The following is a 19,357-nucleotide window of genomic DNA, read 5'->3' on the forward strand; positions in this document are numbered from 1 at the left end:
TACACTCAAATACAGCTTTAATTAGAAATTGCAATCTGTTAAACTCCATGACAATATTATACTGCTTAGTTTGTCTACTACAAGTAATATTATAACACATAAATAAATTATTAATTTATAACTGCAGGTTGAGTTATTGTGCAATAATAAAATATTCAATAACTAGATAATGTGTAAGGTGTTTATTTTACTATGGATGTTTAATTTAATTACAAGTTTGTGGGTTCTGTATAAATAATTTTTTTATACTCTGTTCAAAAACTCATTAATAATTGACCTACCAAATGGCCGATAAAACATCACGTGCAGTGGTTTTAAAACCCGATAAAACCTCCTCCTAATTAGTATGCCGTGTTTAATGCTTTTCCTGTATGCTAATTTCCAATGTTCACAAAAGCATTATTGTTATGAACTCTCTTGACACACGCTTTTCCAGGAATGTTTTTGAAGCTGTTCAAAAAACTTGCAGCGTGTCTTTTATCGGTTCTAAAACCACTCGGCTGCACCTTGTGGTTTTAAATCCCAATAAAACACTGCTGCTCATGTTTTAAACATTACTATAATCACTCCCCGACCTAAAACAAAAACATGTTCAGTGTGAAAATTAATTACATTTAATTGATAGTGCTGCCTATTCTTTTTTCTCCTTCTTCTTGTCTGCTTCTTGCTTCTTTTCATAGTCCTCTTTAGCAATTGCAATTTGCACCCACTTGGGTTTTTCAGACACCAGGCACCTTGCAAATACAGCACAGAGGATCAGGAAATGCTCAATGCAGAACACAATTGCCACAACGTACCTAAAGGATTGAACAAACATCAAAATAAATCAATCCCTGACAAATGGCAGAGCTACAAGTACAAATTCACATAATTTCCAGTTAAACTAAAGGTATGAAGTCCAGGCACACTTCAGGTATTTAGTGATATTAGTGCCAAACTACTGACTATATGTTGTTTAAGACTCTGCTCCAATACCGCTGTTTGATGAACCTAAGATCAGGGTTTTTGTTAAGATTTGTAAAGGGAGTAATAAATTTGCAATAGCAGGTGGATGCCATCTTTTTAATGTCTCCCAGGAAATGATGGGAGCAAGATGGCCACAGGAAGAATGGAAACCAAACATGGTGGAGCTTGATGTACAGCGTTGTCTTTGATGAAAGAAAATACTCAAACCAGAACAATTTCTTTACAGGCGAGGAATTTTGAAAGCAGTTTCAATAATTTCAGAAACATTTTTTTTCACGATAACTGGTAACCTTTACGTGAATAGACAGTAAAAATAACCAGTTACCAACTCCTAACAAGAACCCTGAGGATAGCAGCTTAAAATGTGTATGCCTTTTTGGCTCTTGCTTGCTAAAAAATGCCTTTATTAAAGCTACATTTATACAGTTATTTTGGGCTAGGTACCTTCCATATCCATTAACAATGTATTGATCATTGTCAATAGTCTCATACATCCAGGGACACCAGACAGCAAGTTGTTCAGATGAAAATCCAACAATTAAACTGTTTGTGAGCATGGAGAGAACCATCATAGCATACAGCACAGTGTACCACACACCAATATTGGATGCCCTGTAAGTAACAAACAATGCCGGTGATTTGCTCAATCTGCCTTAAGCAAGAAGGTTAATAAGACATGTGTTTTAACTGGATGTAGTATCAACACCACCCTCATGTTGAAAATTTATTGGGGGTAACCATGCATTTTTCAGAGATAATCAAGCAACAATAAATTGAAAAAGGTTTAAAATATAGAACAATGTGTGGCATTTTCTGTCCAGATTGAACCGCAGTAACTGTTATCTCTGAAAAATGCATGGTAATACCCCAGATTTCCAAAGATCTACTTTTCCCATATAGTCATAAACTGCACAAAAATACTTCTGTATTAGAAGGGACTGCCCTAAAATCACCTGGCAAAAACAAAGTGTCACCATGAGGTTATTCATGGTTACCAAGGAAAAGTTTACTTGGTGCTGTGAAAGTATGTCTGTTTTTGTTTGCTTATGATTTAATGTTGTACAACTTACAAGTACAAAATGAGATGTACTGGTATATGCTTGGATTAACTCAGTGGGCCTTTTGCAAGAACATTACACGTGTCTTGTCATCTTGAGATTTATTTGGCAAAAAAATCCTTTAAAGTTGATTGGTGATGATATGACTGACGGTCAATGAACCTTTATTTTTTACAAAGGTTTTTTGGCCATGAAACGTCACTTAATTTGAACCTCTGGTTTTAAAATTAATACCAAACAATTCTATACCTTCTAACTTTTGGCCGCTGATACATGTAAAGTAGTTTAAACAAGTCAGCTCTTCCCTCAATGAACAAGAACAAAATGCTGACAGCTGTGGCAAGTGGAAAGGCTGAGGCAAATAATGTCACATACTAAAAAGGAAGAAACATGCCAAAAAAAAATTAGGAAACACAACTTTACTTGGAAATCGAGGATACTCCATGTAAACTACACCATACACCACCACACAAATATACACCATCAGCACTTATAAAGGAGCACTTATAAAGGAGAACCGTGTGTACCAGTACTATTTCACGGTAAAAAAACTCACCCCAAATTGCACAACCATTTCTAGGTAATCATCAAACTGCTCATACTCTTCTAATACAATATCCTGCTGGGCCTATGATACAACAAAAAAGACAAAATTAATGTTTTATTTCAATCTATTCACACCTAGCAAGAAACGGTTTAACATAATTATACTTCAGTTGTGCACTTTGTCTGCTTTCTCTCCTTAAAAGTTAGTTTAGTTTACAATAATAATTAACAGATTGTTCCCAAACCTGAGAAGGGATGAATCTTTTTTCATCTGCATCTTTCTTGCTCTTTGCATACTCTCTCTGTATTTTCCATACATGGCCTTTCTCTGTCACAAATGGCAGAAGTGATTCGGTAATAAGGCGGCGGATTTCATCACCTTGAAAAAGAACCACAACATAAAATTTCTAAAAGACCTTAGGGTCAATCAAATTTTTGTACCATTGCAACCAGAAGTATACAACTTATGTTATATGCTTCTGGTACAAGTTAATTTATTTCAAAACATATTTCATATATAGCTGTTCCACTAGAGGGTCTGCCCTCTATACTAATGGATACACTTTGCTTAATGATAAATCTTGAAATAGTACATGTATTTCTCAAACTCATTAATAATTTATCAAGAGAAAACAAAGAAAATCACTAACTGTGACCATGGTTTGGATATGTGATTCTAATTACCATAAAATTTTGCTAACTTTAGCCTTGAATTTCTCCAAGAATCATTGATGATTTGAGAAGCCATATCAAACTCTCGAAAGTGTGTTTCATCAGATATCCAAACAAACCTCGAAGTCGTTTAAAAAAACTAGGCCGTGCCTTGTTTTTTAACCTTCTACTTCCTGGTGTTTGGATATCTGATGAAACACACCTTCTTGTGTTTGATATATTACAAAGCAATCCAAAGAAAACAATTACAGAACTGGTGCATACCCCAGAATAATCCAACCAGCTCTCTTCTAAGAGCAACAACGTTCAACTGATAGAACGCAATGTAAAACAGAGGCAAGAAGCAGTCAAAAACCTCAAACAGTACACGCTTGATGATAAGGGAGTTGTCCCAGTCCCTCTCAGTCCTGATAAAAAGTAATGAAAAATGGATCACTAAATATCATTCTACAATAATTAATAGACCAAAATTTTATTGTTTTTCTAAATTTTTAATTTTGCCTTTAGTTAGAACTTTATAACCTACCAGTAGCAAAGTTTGGAACTGCAACACAAACATCTAAAAAATATTTAAAATCCACTGACCAAATATATTTTGCTTAATTGCCACTGGGGTGTCTGAACTTTTCCATAACTTCCTAAAATATTTACTTTCCATCTTTCCCTTGGCAATTACTGCCTAGATATAAACTTTTTCTGTTTCAGAATATTATGGAACACTGCCAAATTTTTCTTATTTTAGTTCTCCCCCAAACCAACCTCTTACAAATGTCATTTTATCCCCGCCAGTTCCTACCCCCTCCACTATCTTCTCTTTGAGGCAAATGTAAAATGCAAATGTACATGTTTAAGGAAGCCTATTAAGTAGAGACTACTGACAGTCTTCCAAACAATTTCTTTACAGAGCTCTGAGACCTGGCAAGAGGAAAGCACATCAGATTCGGGGGCAACCTTCAATGTTTGCAATGTCTTACACGGTTGGTGGAGAGGACAAATGTAAGAAGAACAGAACAATGCTCCCAACACAATGCAGCTGCAGGTTATAAGGGTCCAGTGAAAATAGAGATATTGAAAGGTGCAGGTCTACTGTAGGTTTGTGGTCTTACCTATGATTTTCCAGATCGGTGCAAAAATGTGCCACAGTACGGTAGAGTTTGTTCAATATGTTGATCACTACTGAGTGACCAATTGTAGGAATTAAATAGCCATAGTACTTGTTATCCGCTGCGAAAATGTGACCCTGGAACAGAAGGTAAATAATGAAATTCACTGAACAACAACTCTTGAAATTTATGTGTAATTTAACAAGCTTTTGATTCATGTTCACCCAGGTGGAAATCTTATTAAGATCTTAGTAAGATCTTATTAAGTTTCTTATCAAGATTCTTATTAAGAATCTTATTTAAGAATCTTACAAGAATCTTACAAGATCTTGTCACAAGATTCTTACAAGATCTTACAAGATTCTTACAAGATCTTGTAAGATCTTATAAGATTCTAACAAGATCTTAAAACATTCTTACTTAGATCTTACAAGATTTTGTAAGATTCTTACCAAGATCTTACAAGATTTCATAAGATTCTTACCAAGATCTTATAAGATGTCATAAGATTCTTGCCAAGATCTTACAAGATTTCATCAGATTCTTACCAAGATCTTACAAGATTCTTACTAAGATCTTACAAGATTTCATAAGATTCTTACAAGACTTTATAAGATTCTTACCAAGATCTTACAAGATTTCATAAGATTCTTACTAAGATCTTACAAGATTCTTTCAAATATCTTACAAGATTTCGACAAGACCTCTTCAAATGTTTTTCTAAGACATTGTCAGGATCTTACCAATTAAAATTGTAGAAAGTCTTGGGAGATCCATAACCAGGATAAATTGAAGGGCCAAGATTTGATTTTGCTTTTCAAGCAAGCTGCAAAATAGGGAAAAACCTGAAGTACACGTATACTTAAATTTTCTTTTGGATTGCCCTGACATTTCTGGCAATGACCTACACGTACACTGGTTCATCCAAAATTAAACTACAGGTGTAGAATCATGTGTTCCTGAGAGTTTGATCACAGCTTGCTCACAATACAAAATCTATACGTACCTAGGAACTGACTTGAGGTGGATATGCTCATAGCACTTAGATTCAAAGGATGGGCCATTGTTAAACCATAACCAACAAGAAAAATCATGTGTGATAACCTTTTTATTGCTAAATCTTGGCTATTGTGAAATAAATTTATCACAACAATGCCATATACAGCTTTTTTACAAGGCATATATTCAAGTTCTTGTGATGCATGCTCACAAGATCAACAGCACTATAATTATTATTGTAATCCACAAGAGTGACAGAAACAAACCTTTACCAACAAATGTTCTCTAGACTAGGAGAAAGTTCTACATGTAGCTTTTTCTTCTATTTGCATCAATTAATGAAGCACTAATAATAATCTATTTGACTTAATTAATCTGGCAGCTTTAAAGCCTTCCTAAACAATCCAGAGAATTATTATTTGCCAGTATTATTTTCCCAAGAAAGAAGCAACCTTAAAAACACTTGTACATATGAATATGAGCTTGGTTTCCACTGGTACAATAATGTTCTTTAGTGTTAAAAAATAAACAAATAAATTAAAAAAAAAAACAAACATAAAACAAAAAACCCCAATAATTCCTTTCAGTTGCATGTTAAAAGCAAGAAAACATGAAAGCTTGAAATTATCCTGTATGGCCCCTGTGGAGAAAAAAAAGAAAAATAATTAAAAACAAAAGAACAAGATATCATTTTTATGCTATTTTCCTAATTTTTTTGCTAATTTCCTTCCTAAAAAAGCTACCAATCAGAACAACAATATACTATTTATTAACTAAGGTTAAGTGTATGCCTCCATTGGTCAAATCATCATGTACTGTTTGCCTCTGAGCAAATGCTGACAGCAGCCTTCTATTGGCATCAAAATGTTGAAACACTGTTTGTTAGAAGTGTCTCCCTCCCTCCTCCTCCTAAGTAAAGTACAATGGAAGCAATGAAGCAATGGAAGCCAATTTGCCCAAACAACATTGACCAAGAGGAAAGGGGAGCAGCGTTTCAACAACTATTGAGAGTCTATAAGTGTTTGCGAGCAGAGCCTTTCAACTTTTCAGCCAAAAGAATGGCACCAATATACAAAAGATACTCAGTGAAGCAACTAAAAACAGTAATTATTTGTTTTACAAATGTTGAGGATGGAATGTAGCTGGATTAAACCACAACCCACTGAAGAGCAGGATTACATCATCATTGTGTGAACCGCACGAGAATGCCACTTTTCAGTTTATTTTGTGAGGATTATATTTTCTCTCAGCCAATTGCCCATTTACATTTCTTTTATGCTTACAAAACTCCAGAGTGTAGGCTGAGCCATTAACAATGTGCTAAATATTACTATTCCTAATGCAGGTTTGACAAGTTCATAAAAGCCTAATTTATAAGAAAAAATGATTGCATTGATCAAAAGGATTGTTACTTAGTGTTCCCTTTATAATTTATTGCTTGCTGTTTTCAACTATGATATCAAGTACTGATCAAATACTGCCATTATTATTTAGTATTATTGTTCCTGAGTAGAATTAGTAGAAGTCACAATTCACAACAAAATTAAATCGGTTAAAATAGATTCCAGCGGTCATAATTATAAGTGACTTTATTGAGCAGGATTCGTTGACTTTTGACTCTGAAGTTGCAGTCTTGAGTCTCAACCTTGACAACAAAATGGAGATAGGAGTTGAAAATCTACAGTAAAACAGAAAATTGTGCACTTTAAATCAGTTCTTCTAAGTGATCACAGTGACCACTAAGCTGCCATTAACTTTAATTTAGACAATGTTGCAGTGAGCCTGATGTGAGTAAAATGAGTCATACACTCCACGAAGATCATAAACTGATCTTCAAGCCAAATCAAGATCGATCACTCATTGTCTTCAGCTTATACCAACTCTGTCATGATATCAACCCGGCTACAAATTACTCCGTAAAAACGTTTGCAAAGGCTTCATATAAAAACTAAATAGGGAATGACCACCTCAACAATCTTCAAGAAGCAGCATGCATACGTAAATGTCTGTAATTCGCGTGGACGATCACACATTTTCAAGCAGTCTTTCACAAAATAATTGGTAACGAAACTTACCTCTTTCTAAAAAGTGGTTGTCCATAGTTTGCTGCTTGAAGCCATCATTTTTTTAGCTTAACAGAGGCAAAATCCAGAGGAAATGAGTGCTGCCGCCTAAAATCTAACATGAAACGGTCTTTTCTCCGAGCCTGCAGTGGCATATCTGCTGACCAAAATGGTGCCCAGTCTTCCCAGTCCGAATGAAATCCAAGATGGCTGCCGGTGTTGCTGCGATTCCGGTATATACTCCATGGGAGAATGCCATGGTTCCACCGGTATATATAATATATTATAATATATTCCATACTATAAACACCTTTACAGGACTATACACATATAGGAGAATGCCATGGATGCACCGGTATAATATATTACACACCTTTACAGGGCTATACACACCTATAGAGAGATATACACACCGTTACAGGGCTATACACACCTATACAGCGCTATACAGGGCTATACACACCTATAGAGAGATATACACACCTTTACAGGGCTTGACACACCTATAGAGAGATATACACACCTTTACAGGGCTATACACACCCATACAGCGCTATACAGGGCTATACACACACCTATAAAGAGATATACACACCTTAGCAGGGCTAAACACACCTATACAGCGCTATACAGGGTTATACACACCTATAAAGCGATATACACACCTTTACAGGGCTAAACACACCTATACATCGCTATACAGGGTTATACACACCTATAAAGAGATATACACACCTTTACAGGGCTATACACACCTACACAGCGCTATACAGGGCTTTACACACCTATAAAGAGATATACACACCTTTACAGGGCTATACAAACCTACACAGCGATATACAGGGCTACACACACCTATGAAGAGATATACACACCTTTACAGGGCTAAACACACCTATACAGCGCTATACACACCGATAAAGAGATATACATACCTTTACAGGGCTATACACACCTACACAGCGATATACAGGGCTATACACACCTATAAAGAGATATACACACCTTTACAGGGCTAAACACACCTATACAGTGCTATACAGGGCTATACACACCTATAAAGAGATATACACACCTTTACAGGGCTAAACACACCTATACAGCGCTATACACACCTATAAAGAGATATACACACCTTTACAGGGCTAAACACACCTATACAGCGCTATACAGGGCTATACACACCTATAAAGAGATATACACACCTTTACAGGGCTAAACACACCTATACAGCGCTATACACACCTATAAAGAGATATACACACCTTTACAGGGCTATACGCACCTATAAAGAGATATACACACCTTTACAGGGCTATACACACCTATACAGTGCTATACACAGCTATACAGTGCTATACAGAGCTATACAAGGCTATACACAGCCATACAATGCAATACAAAGCTTAATACAGGACCATACACAGCTATACAGGGCTATACGTACCTTTACCGAGCTTTACACACCTATACAGTGCTATACACACCTATACAGACCTATACAAGGCTATATACAGCTATACAGAGCTATACACAGCTATAGAGCGCCATACACAGCTACACAGAGCTATACACAACTATACAGGGCTATTCACAGCTATACAGAGCTATACCCAGCTACACAGAGCTATAGACAGTGTCGTGTACCCAGTCAGCGGACACGGGGTGTTGTGCACTGGAGATCGGGAAGTGTCAACCACAGTATAAAATTGAACAGCACAAGTTGACTCAACAGCATTTAATACGATCACCAACTCATCTGAATTATTGTACACATGCGGTGAAAACTTAAAGGGGAAATTACAATGTAGAAGATTAAAAAGGGGCCGAGACTAATTACAAAAGAAGCAAAATTGAAAGGAAAACGAAAACTGAATACAATAAGCTGAAACTTGCGTCTGTTCCTGACTAATGGGCTAAAGAAAGTCCAACGTTACGTAACTCCGAAAAAGATAAAACTGCTCTGAAACTCCGATGTTGCTCCGTAGATCTCCTAACTCCAACTCCACAAAAACTTAAGGGGCGTTCTCTGATAAGGGTACAATTGACGTGTACAGTTGTAAAACCAATTAGAAAACAGGGATGGCTACATTGGCTAGCAACGTAATTGATTGAAACTGTGAACAATAGTACATGAAAATAGGGGCGTAAAAACTCGATAAATGAAACAGAACAAAAACGTATCTTATATAAATCAAAACAAAACTAAGCTTAATTACGTAATCAAGTTCTCTTTGATTAAATGTTCATTGTTCATCACATTCCTCGCCCAAGGATTCTTATCCTTGCTACTCATATTGTCTTGGCGTTTACTGCTGGTCTGGATCAGCTGTGTCGGTCAGGAGTAGAACTAGCTCCTTAATTGGTCTAAGGTAGGTTTCCCTTTCTCCATCTCTGACCACGTTTACTTTGACTTTCCTCACTCTACCGTCGTCGCTCCTCAGGACTTCTGACACTCGTCTCAGTGGCCAATAGTTACGGTGTTGTGATTCGTCTCGCACAAGAACGATATCTCCTACCCAGAGGTCTCGCCGCGTCTCCATCCACTTTTGCCGCGGCTGTAGGCTCTGCAAGTACTCTCTCCTCCACCTAGTCCAAAATTGTTCCGCAAGGAACTGGACTCGTCTCCATCGACGGTGAGCGTAGATATCTGTGCGCATGAACTGGCCTGGAGGGGGTCCGGCTGGGCGTGTCCTCATAGTGAGTAACATCGCAGGGGACAGGGGCTGCGGGTCAACGACGTCAGACGGCAGCGCTGCTATCGGCCTGGCGTTTACAATGGTCAACACTTCGGCCATCAGTGTAACCAGCAATTTGTGTGTAAGCTGACTCTGACCTAACTCAGTGAACGTGGCATCCAATACACGGCGAATCGTATTAATCTGCCTCTCCCACACACGGCCAAAATGTGACGCATGGGGAGGGTTAAACTCCCACTTGCAACCGCACTCTGTTATGAACTTCTCCACTTTCTTCTCATTTAACTCGGATGCTGCTGCATCAAGCTCCGTCTTAGCTAAAATGAAATTTGTACCCCGATCGCATCTGAGGAGTTTAGCATGGCCTTGTAATGCGAAGAGCCTCCTCAATGCACAGATAAAGACACTGGAGTCCATAGCTTCTAAGACTTCGATGTGAATGGCTTTGCTGCTCTGGCACGTGAACACTAGGCCCCAACGCTTGGCGTTTACTCCTCCTCCTCAAGTCTTACGTGTTTGCACCGCCCAGGGGCCAAAGACATCAAATCCTACATTAGTAAAGGGGGGACAGACTTCGGTTCTATCTGACGGGAGGTCGGCCATACGCTGTTCTAGGTGTGGTCCTCTCAGTTATCTTCTTAGATAGGACACAAGCTCTGATGACCTTCGTAACTACGTCATGGCCTCCAATAAGCCAGAAACCTGCTTGTCTAATTGCACCTCCTGTGATCTGTCTCCCTTGGTGGTGTACTTCATGATGAAAGTGTTAAGCAATTAGCTGTGAGACATAGTGACACTTCGGTAGTACGATTGGGTGTTTTTTCATTATACTCCATCTGTGCTCTTCTTAATCTGCCTCCGATGCGGAGGATCCCGTGGCTGTCTAGAAACGGATCGAGACGGTACAGTTGCGAGCCTTTGAGAGCCTTCTTGACGCTACTTTGGATTTCTCTCGGTAGCTCGGGTTCTTTTCTGGCGTCGCTTAACAACCCACTGAACGCTTCTCTCTGCGTACTGCTGATTATGACGCGCAGGGCCTGATCCCATTCCTCGACTGTCGGGGGTCTGAGTTTGCCTTGTGTATTACACGCTTTACTCCTGAGGTTAACCCTTTCTGCTTTAACGTCTCTCCGGTGTTTGAACTCTCTGACAACGACAATGAGGTTAGTGACTGTTCGTTGCAGAGCCTTAAGTGACGAAAATTTCTTGAACCTCTCTGCTCCAAGGTCTGGTTCTTCCTCTTCGTGCGTATTTACACTGGCGCTGAACACTGCTTTTCGGACTTTAGGGTCGCTTGCGACGAGTGCGAACGTTTCATCGGTTGGGGGAGTTCTCTTCAGTTTGCGCAGGAATTCTGGGCCTACTAGCCAGCTCGTCTCCATTAAGTTGCTTGAGGGGACTCGGCGCGTTGCTAGGTCTGCTGGGTTCAAATCAGTTTCCACATATCTCCACTGTTCCGGGGTAGACATGCTCCTAATCAGCTCGACTCGGTTGGCTACGTACACTTAGAACCGTCGACTCTCGTTGGTTATGTAGCCAAGAACCACTTTTGAATCGGTGTAGTATATCACGTCAGAGATCTTCAGATCGATTTCTTTTATAAATCACTGGGCTGCTTGAACAGTTAGGACCGCTCCGCACAGTTCTAGACGCGGTATACTCGTCGGATTTAACGGGGCGACTCTTGTTTGGCCGTAGACGAGAGCCATAGACACCTCGTTTGCTTCATTGAACTGGCGAAGGTAGCCTGCGGCTCCAATAGCGTCCTGGCTTGCGTCGGAAACGGCGTGTAACTCCGCTCTAGACACGCTGCCGAAATATTTAGGGCGGTAACAGCGGGGCACGGAAAGGTTCTGCAACTCTATGAGAGAGTCTCTCCAACGTGTCCACCGATTTATCATCGCGGTAGGGAGGGATTCGTTCCAGGCTAGGGGGGTATTGTTCTCCTTTGTCCGTTCTCCCATATGGACAAGCTGCTGCAGTATTTTTCACCCTTCGAGCATAACAGGTACTGCAAAGCCGAGCGGGTCGTACACGGAGTTGACGATGGACAATACTCATCTCCTTGTGAACGGCTTCTCCGGCAAAGAGACCTTAAAGGTAAAGGCATCTGTCTCCAGGTCCCAGAATACCCCGAGCAAACGTTGAGCTGGCAAGCTGTCGTGGCGTAAATCCAGGTCACGCACGTCTTTTGCCCGATCATCGTCCGGGAAGGCTTCCATGACCTCCACAGAATTAGAAACTACTTTGTGAAGTCGGAGGTTAGCTGTGGCTAGGGTAGCTTGCGCACTCTTAACCAGGTCTGTCGCTCCTTGAGTAGATGGAAGCGAGGTCAAGCCATCATCGACGTAAAAGTTACGGCTAATGAACTTTTTGGCCTCCTCGCCATACTCCTCCTCGTCGTCAATGGCTGTTCTGCGTAGGCCGTAGGTAGCGACTGCGGGATTGGGTCCATTGCGAAATAAGTGTACATTCATCTGATATTTTATAATGGGCTTTGACAGATCGTTACCTTTGAACCACAGGAAACGAAGGAAGTCTCTATGGGATGGATCAACATAGAATGAATGAAACATTTGCTCGATGTCACACATTACTGCTATATTCTCCTTGCGAAAGCGCATGAGGACACCAATGAGGTTATTCATCAGGACAGGGCCTGGTAAAAGTACTTAGTTCAATGAAATTCCTTCAAACTCGCAACTGGAATCAAATACGACGCGAATGGTGCGCTGTGTATTGTGATAAGTTGACAAAATGTGTAGAGGCGCGGATAATTTAACTAACAGACATTGTGATAAAAAGTTGCATGCAAGTGGCGATACTTTCGTTCACCAATGACCCACGAACGCTCTATTAACCTGACGATACTTAAAACAGTTATAAAGCTAAGAGAGAACAGACAGACCTTCTCTTCTTGACATTGCCAATGAATTTTCCGATCACAACAGTAACGGAAAGCGAAATTTCAAATTTTTTAAACGATATGATATTGCACATGCAGTAAATATCCGCCGCTCCCTCATTACCCCTCACCATCTTCCTCTAATTTTTGGTATAATTTAACGGCAGCTCCGAGAAAATCCTTGGATTTCTGGATTATTTATAATTAAGGTTGATGTCAGTAGTACTATAGTGGGGGATATTCCACTGTATTGATGGTAAATTTAAAGAACTGATAAAAGGAGCTCGTGAAGATGGTTGCAATTACTAATTTGTAGGCACTAGATAAATCCCGGCCTGGGTTCCTGCAGGTGAGGGCATTATTGGTAGTGGTCCTGAGTTATAACTAAGTCGTATAGTCATAATTTTTTCTGTCTTTAGCTATTTTGGTTTAGCACCTCAATGCTCGTGGTTGGTCGTTCTTCTTCTTTCAAAGCCTTAGCAGGATGGGCTGCTAAAATTGGCTAGAACACAGCTCATTGGTTCCACCCAGATTTCATTTAAATTTTTGCACTTTCCGGTTGTATTAGTACTTGCTTGGTTAAGCATTAAGAGTACCTAAAGTACTACCTAAGTGCTGCAGGGACCTCAACTAGTGCAAGAACCTTTAGTAGTACAAGCACTATAGCTGTTTATAGTCCTGTACAGCTGCGTATACCGCTGTATAGCTATATATAGCACTGTATAACAGCGTATAGCCCTGCATAGCTGTGTATAGCACTGTATAGGTGTATATAGCTCTGTATAGCTGCATACAACCCTGCATAGCTGTGTATAGCCCTGTATAGCTGTGTTAAGCTCTCTATATATAGCTGTGTATAACTGTGTATAGCTCTCTTTACCTGTCTATAGCTCTGTATAGCTGTGTATAGCCCTGTATAGGTCTGTATAGGTGTGTATAGCACTGTATAGGTGTGTAAAGCCCGGTTAAGGTATGTATAGCCCTGTATAGCTGTGTATGGTCCTGTATAGCTGTGTGATTGCACTGTATAGCTGTGTATAGCCTTGTATAGCTCTGTATAGCACTGTGTAGCTGTGTATAGCGCTGTATAGGTGTGTTTATCCGCTGTATAGGTGTGTAGAGCCCTGTAAAGGTGTGTATAGCCCTATATAGCGCTGTATAGGTGTGTATAGCCCTGTAAAGGTGTGTATATCCCTTTATAGGTGTGTATAGCCCTGTATAGCGCTGCATAGGTGTGTATAGCCCTGTAAATGTGTGTATATCTCTTTATAGGTGTGTATACCCCTTTAAAGGCGTGTATATCTCTTTATAGGTGTGTATAGCCCTGTATAGCTGTGTAAAGCGCTGTATAGGTGTGTATAGCTCTTTAAAGGTGTGTATATCTCTTTATAGGTGTGTATAGCGCTGTATAGGTGTGTATAGCCCTGTAAAGGTGTGTATATCTCTTTATAGGTGTCTATAGCCCTGTAAAGCTGTCTATAGCGCTGTATAGGTGTGTATAGCCCGGTAACGGTGTGTATATCTCTTTATAGATGTGTATAGCCCTTTATAGCTGTGTATAGCGCTGTATAGGTGTGTATAGCTCTGTAAAGGTGTATATATCTCTTTATAGGTGTGTATAGCCCTAGATAGCGCTGTATAGGTGTGAATAGCTCTTTAAAGGTGTGTATATCTCTTTATAGGTGTGTATAGTGCTGTATAGGTGTGTATAGCCCTGTAAAGGTGTGTATATCCCTTTATAGGTGTGTATAGCCATGTAAAGGTGTGTATATCGCTTTATAGGTGTGTATAGCCCTGTATAGCTGTGTATAGCGCTGTATAGGTGTGTATAGCCCTGTAAAGGTGTGTATATCTCTTTATAGGTGTGTATAGTGCTGTATAGGTGTGTATAGCCCTGTAAAGGTGTGTATATCCCTTTATAGGTGTGTATAGCCAGGTAAAGGTGTGTATATCGCTTTATAGGTGTGTGTAGCCCTGTATAGCTGTGTATAGCCCTGTATAGGTGTGTATAGCCCTGTAAAGGTGTGTATATCTCTTTATAGGTGTGTATAGCTCTGTAAAGGTGTGTTTATCTCTCTATAGGTGTGTTTAGCCCTGTGAAGGTGTGTATATCTCTTTTATAGGTGTGTATAGCCCTGTATAGCGCTGTATAGGTGTGTATAGCCCTGTAAAGGTGTGTATATCTCTTTATAGGTGTGTATAGCCCTGTATAGCGCTGTATAGGTGTGTATAGCCCTGTAAAGGTGTGCATATCTCTCTATAGGTGTGTATAGCCCTGTAAAGGTGTGTATATCTCTCTATAGGTGTGTATAGCCCTGTGAAGGTGTGTAATATATGATACCGGTGTATCCATGGCATTGTCCTATACGTGTATAGTCCTGTAAAGGTGTTTATAGTATGGAATATATTATAATATATTATATATACCGGTGGAACCATGGCATTCTCCCATGGAGTATATACCGCGATTCCACGCTTTTCCACGTTTTCTTGCTCATTTTAAAAGCTAGCATTGTGCATGACAATCGTAGAAATTACGATTTAAAGCATTTTTGTTTTTTCTGGCATTAAATGGAGTTGAGATTCATTAATGCAGGTTTGTAAGTAATAATGTTTTCACAAATGAGTTTCAGTGTAGGACCATGCATTTAGTTTTTTTTTATGCAAATACAATCTGTAAACTGCAAACTGTAAGTCTTAACAGTCATATCTTTTAAGCCTTTGCTTAGAAACACACATGTCTACATAGCGTTTATCAACTTAGAACACTGAAGAAAACAGTATTAAGATGTACAAGATGTCACAACAAACAACTAAATTTCAAAGAAAGTAAAGGGATTATCACAGTCAGTGTGAGAGTCTTGCTGGCATGTTTATTCTTAGATCCTGTCAAGATTCTTGTAAGATATTATGAGATCTTAATAAAAAAAATTGAACCAAAGAAGAAGTTTTTGTTTTTTGTAATCAGAATGGTTGTAAGATCTTGGTACAAATTTCGATTAAGATCTTATTAAGAAAACATTAGGAAATAGGTAAGATCTTATCAAAATATGTTTATGATCTTATTTTTAATTTATAGTAAGATCTTAACAAGATTCTTGTAAGTTGATTCTTAAGATCTTAACAAGATTGCTAATAAGATCTTGTCACAAATTTTGATAAGATCTTAATAAGAAAATATTAAGAAATGGATAAGATCTTATTAAAAGCTGTTTAAGATCTTATTGATTGTTAGGGTGAGGATTTTATCAAGATTCTTACAAGTATCTTACAAGAATTTTGTAAGATCTTGTAAGATCTTATAAGATCTTAAAATGCTGAAGATTGTATAGTTTGTATTAAGATTTTATTAAGAAGTGTTGTAAGATCTTATTAAGATATGAAATCTTAACAAGATCTTATTAAGATCTTAGTGTTATTTTCATTCTTACAAGATTCTTACAAGATCTTGTAAGATCTTACAAGATCTTAATAAGATTTCCACCTGGGCATACTTTAGGATTTTAGCCACGTCTTCTTAAAAGTTAGAATCACCTTGAGAAACAGCACTGCAGCAAAGTATAGTGCTCAAAAGATTTAATTTGCATGATCACACATTAAGATTTCATTCACGACCTAGCAAGTTAGAAAAACCTTGTACAGCTCTACAGGAAAGTTGTGCTCAGAAGTTTTTATTTGATTTAAGTTCCAATTAAGGATTTCATCTACAGACACACAGTCAAAAGTTAAAACCATCTCATACAGTATGTACAATAATAATTATTGTACATACTGTATGAGGTGGTTCTAACTTTTGACTTATTTATTAAATAATTATTAATTGCAAACTTGTGATCAATGTTGTTGTAAGTTATTTTAACTTACTGGTTCTGCAAAGTAAGCAAAAGAAGCAATATAGACAGGGCTTTCTTTGTCCTTGATATAACCATTGAAGTTAAGCGAACACAGCATTGCTCCAACAGCCAAGAGGAGAACTGGTAACGTTAACACAAAACTTAAGCCATAGCGTAGCCATCTTTTCCATCTTGGAAAATACTTCTCAGGTTTGCCTGTGATGGGGCTGGGTCGTATTTCACCAGAGAATTCTGGCCGTAGTAGTTCTGAGTTTTCCAGAGCATGTGTACGCCACAAGAAAGAATATTCTGATTCTTTTCTTTTCCATACCTAACAGTTAAATAAATTATTGATAAATTGTTTGAATTTTTACATCCATTGGAAATTTTGTGTATCAGCTTATTCTAAATGCAAATCACTTTGAGTGTAACTTCATGTAAAACTAAAAAAAAATTCATGTATAACAGTAACATGCTTCAGTTCCTGAAATCACTGTAAAATTTGCATTAGTCTCAGGCCAGTTGCTCAAAGCAAGATTAACCCATGCAATTACTCCGCATTCCAATTACGATTTTCCAAAGATTTTTGCCCTTCAGTTTTACTTTTCTTTACCTTTAGATTAAAATTAGCTTTTAAAAACACTTTCAACACTTGAGGGAGATTATGAAAACCTTGGTTAATTTTTAATCCAATTTGCATATTTAACTGCCCTTTGAACATTAACACCCTTTAGGTTTTAGATACTTTAAAAACTGTCAAGTTCTAAATTAATGTTCAGACTGTTGGGACACAATTATAAGCCACAAGGCCCCTACGCAGGTGGCCTGTTCAAGAACATCTTGTGAAACAGACGAAATCTGAATAGTTTAAGATTTACTTACAGCAAGAAAGCTAATTGCCCAGAAAGCCATGAAGACTTCGTACAAAGGCAACAGAGGGTTGTCATCCACGGTCACACCACGGGGCTTGAAAAAATACAGCAGTATTCCAACAAATGCTATCGGCACTAAGGTCCAGGTGAAACAAGTCATCCATCCAAAATAAAAGGCAACACTTTCTCCTACAAAAAATATACAGGGTTGGGTTTACGTATGATATCTTTAGGTGACTGGAAGAACCATATACATGCATATTATAGACTCATCCTGACATTGAACAAAGTCATTGGGACTCTCTGTATAAGCATTACAGTGTTCCAGTTAAATTTTTAAGACAGAGAGTCAAGGAGCAATTAAAAAAATTGTAATGAGTCAATAGATGTGGGTCCCATAGATCTTCTTTTAAAAGTTTACTAAGATTCAGTGAGTGACACAGGCAAACTCAGAAAAAGGAAATCCGAGTGCTCCAATCAGGAGTCGAACCTAAGACCTTGTGATTACTAGTTGGGATGCTCTACCACTGAGCTACAGGAGACTCCTGGGAGCTAAGCTGGCCATTAAACTAGGTTCCGCATGGAACAATTAACATCCTGCATACTGGTAGGATTACATATCATATGTAAACCCAACCCAACCCTCATGGCATACGTATGTGCAATGGAATAAATGTGATGGTGTATTTTAAGCCTGGTGAATAAATGAGAATGATGTAAACTATTTAATTCAGTGAGTCAGGTAGCGAGCTTTACTTGTGATTCCAGGAAATCTCCATGATCACCCCACCCTCTGGAAATTACCATGATCATGATAATATTGATGATGGTGTTGGGAATGATAATGATGAAGGTAAATAAATAATGATGATGATAATGACGTTATAGTGTGACGCGCCTTACCGTGGCCACCCAACAAACTTATTTTACAAGTTAGCCAGTCAGAATACGCAAATTTAATTAACGGTCACGACTCCTTGCAAAGTCCAACAGGCAAGTGACACAACAATAAATAAAAACACGTCGTTTGGTATTTTATGGCTAACTAACCGTGTAAAAAAAAGTTTGTTTGGTAGCCACGATAAGGCGCGTCGCATTGTAAACTATAACACTGTGAGTATGAAAGTGATAGCATTTTATTATGATGAGATTCATATAATTGATCTTGCCATAAATAATGAATGCAGTTAATGATGATGGTAATGGCACTGACACTATGATCACGACAATTTATAAACAAATCAAGTAAACATTTGATACCGTAGTAATCCCTTATCTCCTGCAATGGGCACACAATCACATTTTCCTTCATTTTTTTCCATATCTTTGCTTGCTCATGGGCTTGGTGAAGAGGAAAAGCTGACTCCAAGATTGGAGGTTTGGAATGCAGACAGTCTGTAATGAAAGCACCCTCTCCTCTGAGCTTGATACCGTGAGTTACAAGATGTTCCTTATAAAGAAACATAAACAACCAAATAATGAGCATTAGTTAATTAAAATAATTCTCCAAGTGGGAGTTGTTTCCTTTCCAACGGAGCGAAGGAGCAAAAGAAAACGGAGTAGGGGGAGGAGAGGGGAAGGAAAAGTGACTTCCTTTCTTTCCTTTCCTCTCCCCTCTCAATTTTCTCTCCTTCTCTTACT

At 38.5% G+C, this 19,357-nt stretch overlaps 2 protein-coding genes and 1 long non-coding RNA gene across 3 annotated transcripts in view; 1 reads left to right on the forward strand and 2 right to left on the reverse strand.

The window, feature by feature from the left end:
* LOC146478278 (uncharacterized) overlaps positions 1–19,357 on the forward strand; it is a 164,261-nt gene that overhangs the window by 30,657 nt on the left and 114,247 nt on the right. The gene's annotated exons all lie outside the window — the stretch shown is intronic.
* Positions 1–19,357, reverse strand: part of LOC146478282 (anoctamin-10-like) — a 21,187-nt gene continuing 1,830 nt past the window's right edge. The window contains exons 4-13 of the mRNA XM_085111809.1: positions 18,977–19,166; positions 17,727–17,905; positions 16,876–17,175; positions 4,349–4,482; positions 3,507–3,649; positions 2,816–2,949; positions 2,581–2,652; positions 2,274–2,398; positions 1,411–1,578; positions 1–797 (exon numbers count right to left, since the gene is read on the reverse strand). Of these exons, the coding sequence (XP_084967935.1) occupies positions 632–797; positions 1,411–1,578; positions 2,274–2,398; positions 2,581–2,652; positions 2,816–2,949; positions 3,507–3,649; positions 4,349–4,482; positions 16,876–17,175; positions 17,727–17,905; positions 18,977–19,166 (1,611 nt within the window). The 3' untranslated portion in view covers positions 1–631. The remainder of the gene's footprint in view (positions 798–1,410; positions 1,579–2,273; positions 2,399–2,580; positions 2,653–2,815; positions 2,950–3,506; positions 3,650–4,348; positions 4,483–16,875; positions 17,176–17,726; positions 17,906–18,976; positions 19,167–19,357) is intronic.
* Positions 18,143–19,357, reverse strand: part of LOC146478283 (uncharacterized) — an 18,356-nt gene continuing 17,141 nt past the window's right edge. The window contains exon 3 of the transcript XR_014865088.1: positions 18,143–18,206. The gene's annotated coding sequence lies outside the window, so the exon portion shown is untranslated. The remainder of the gene's footprint in view (positions 18,207–19,357) is intronic.

The sequence above is a fragment of the Pavona decussata genome, unplaced genomic scaffold (genome assembly GCF_977016875.1).
Source record: "Pavona decussata unplaced genomic scaffold, jaPavDecu1.1 SCAFFOLD_64, whole genome shotgun sequence".
Classification (NCBI taxonomy): Eukaryota; Metazoa; Cnidaria; class Anthozoa; order Scleractinia; family Agariciidae; genus Pavona; species Pavona decussata.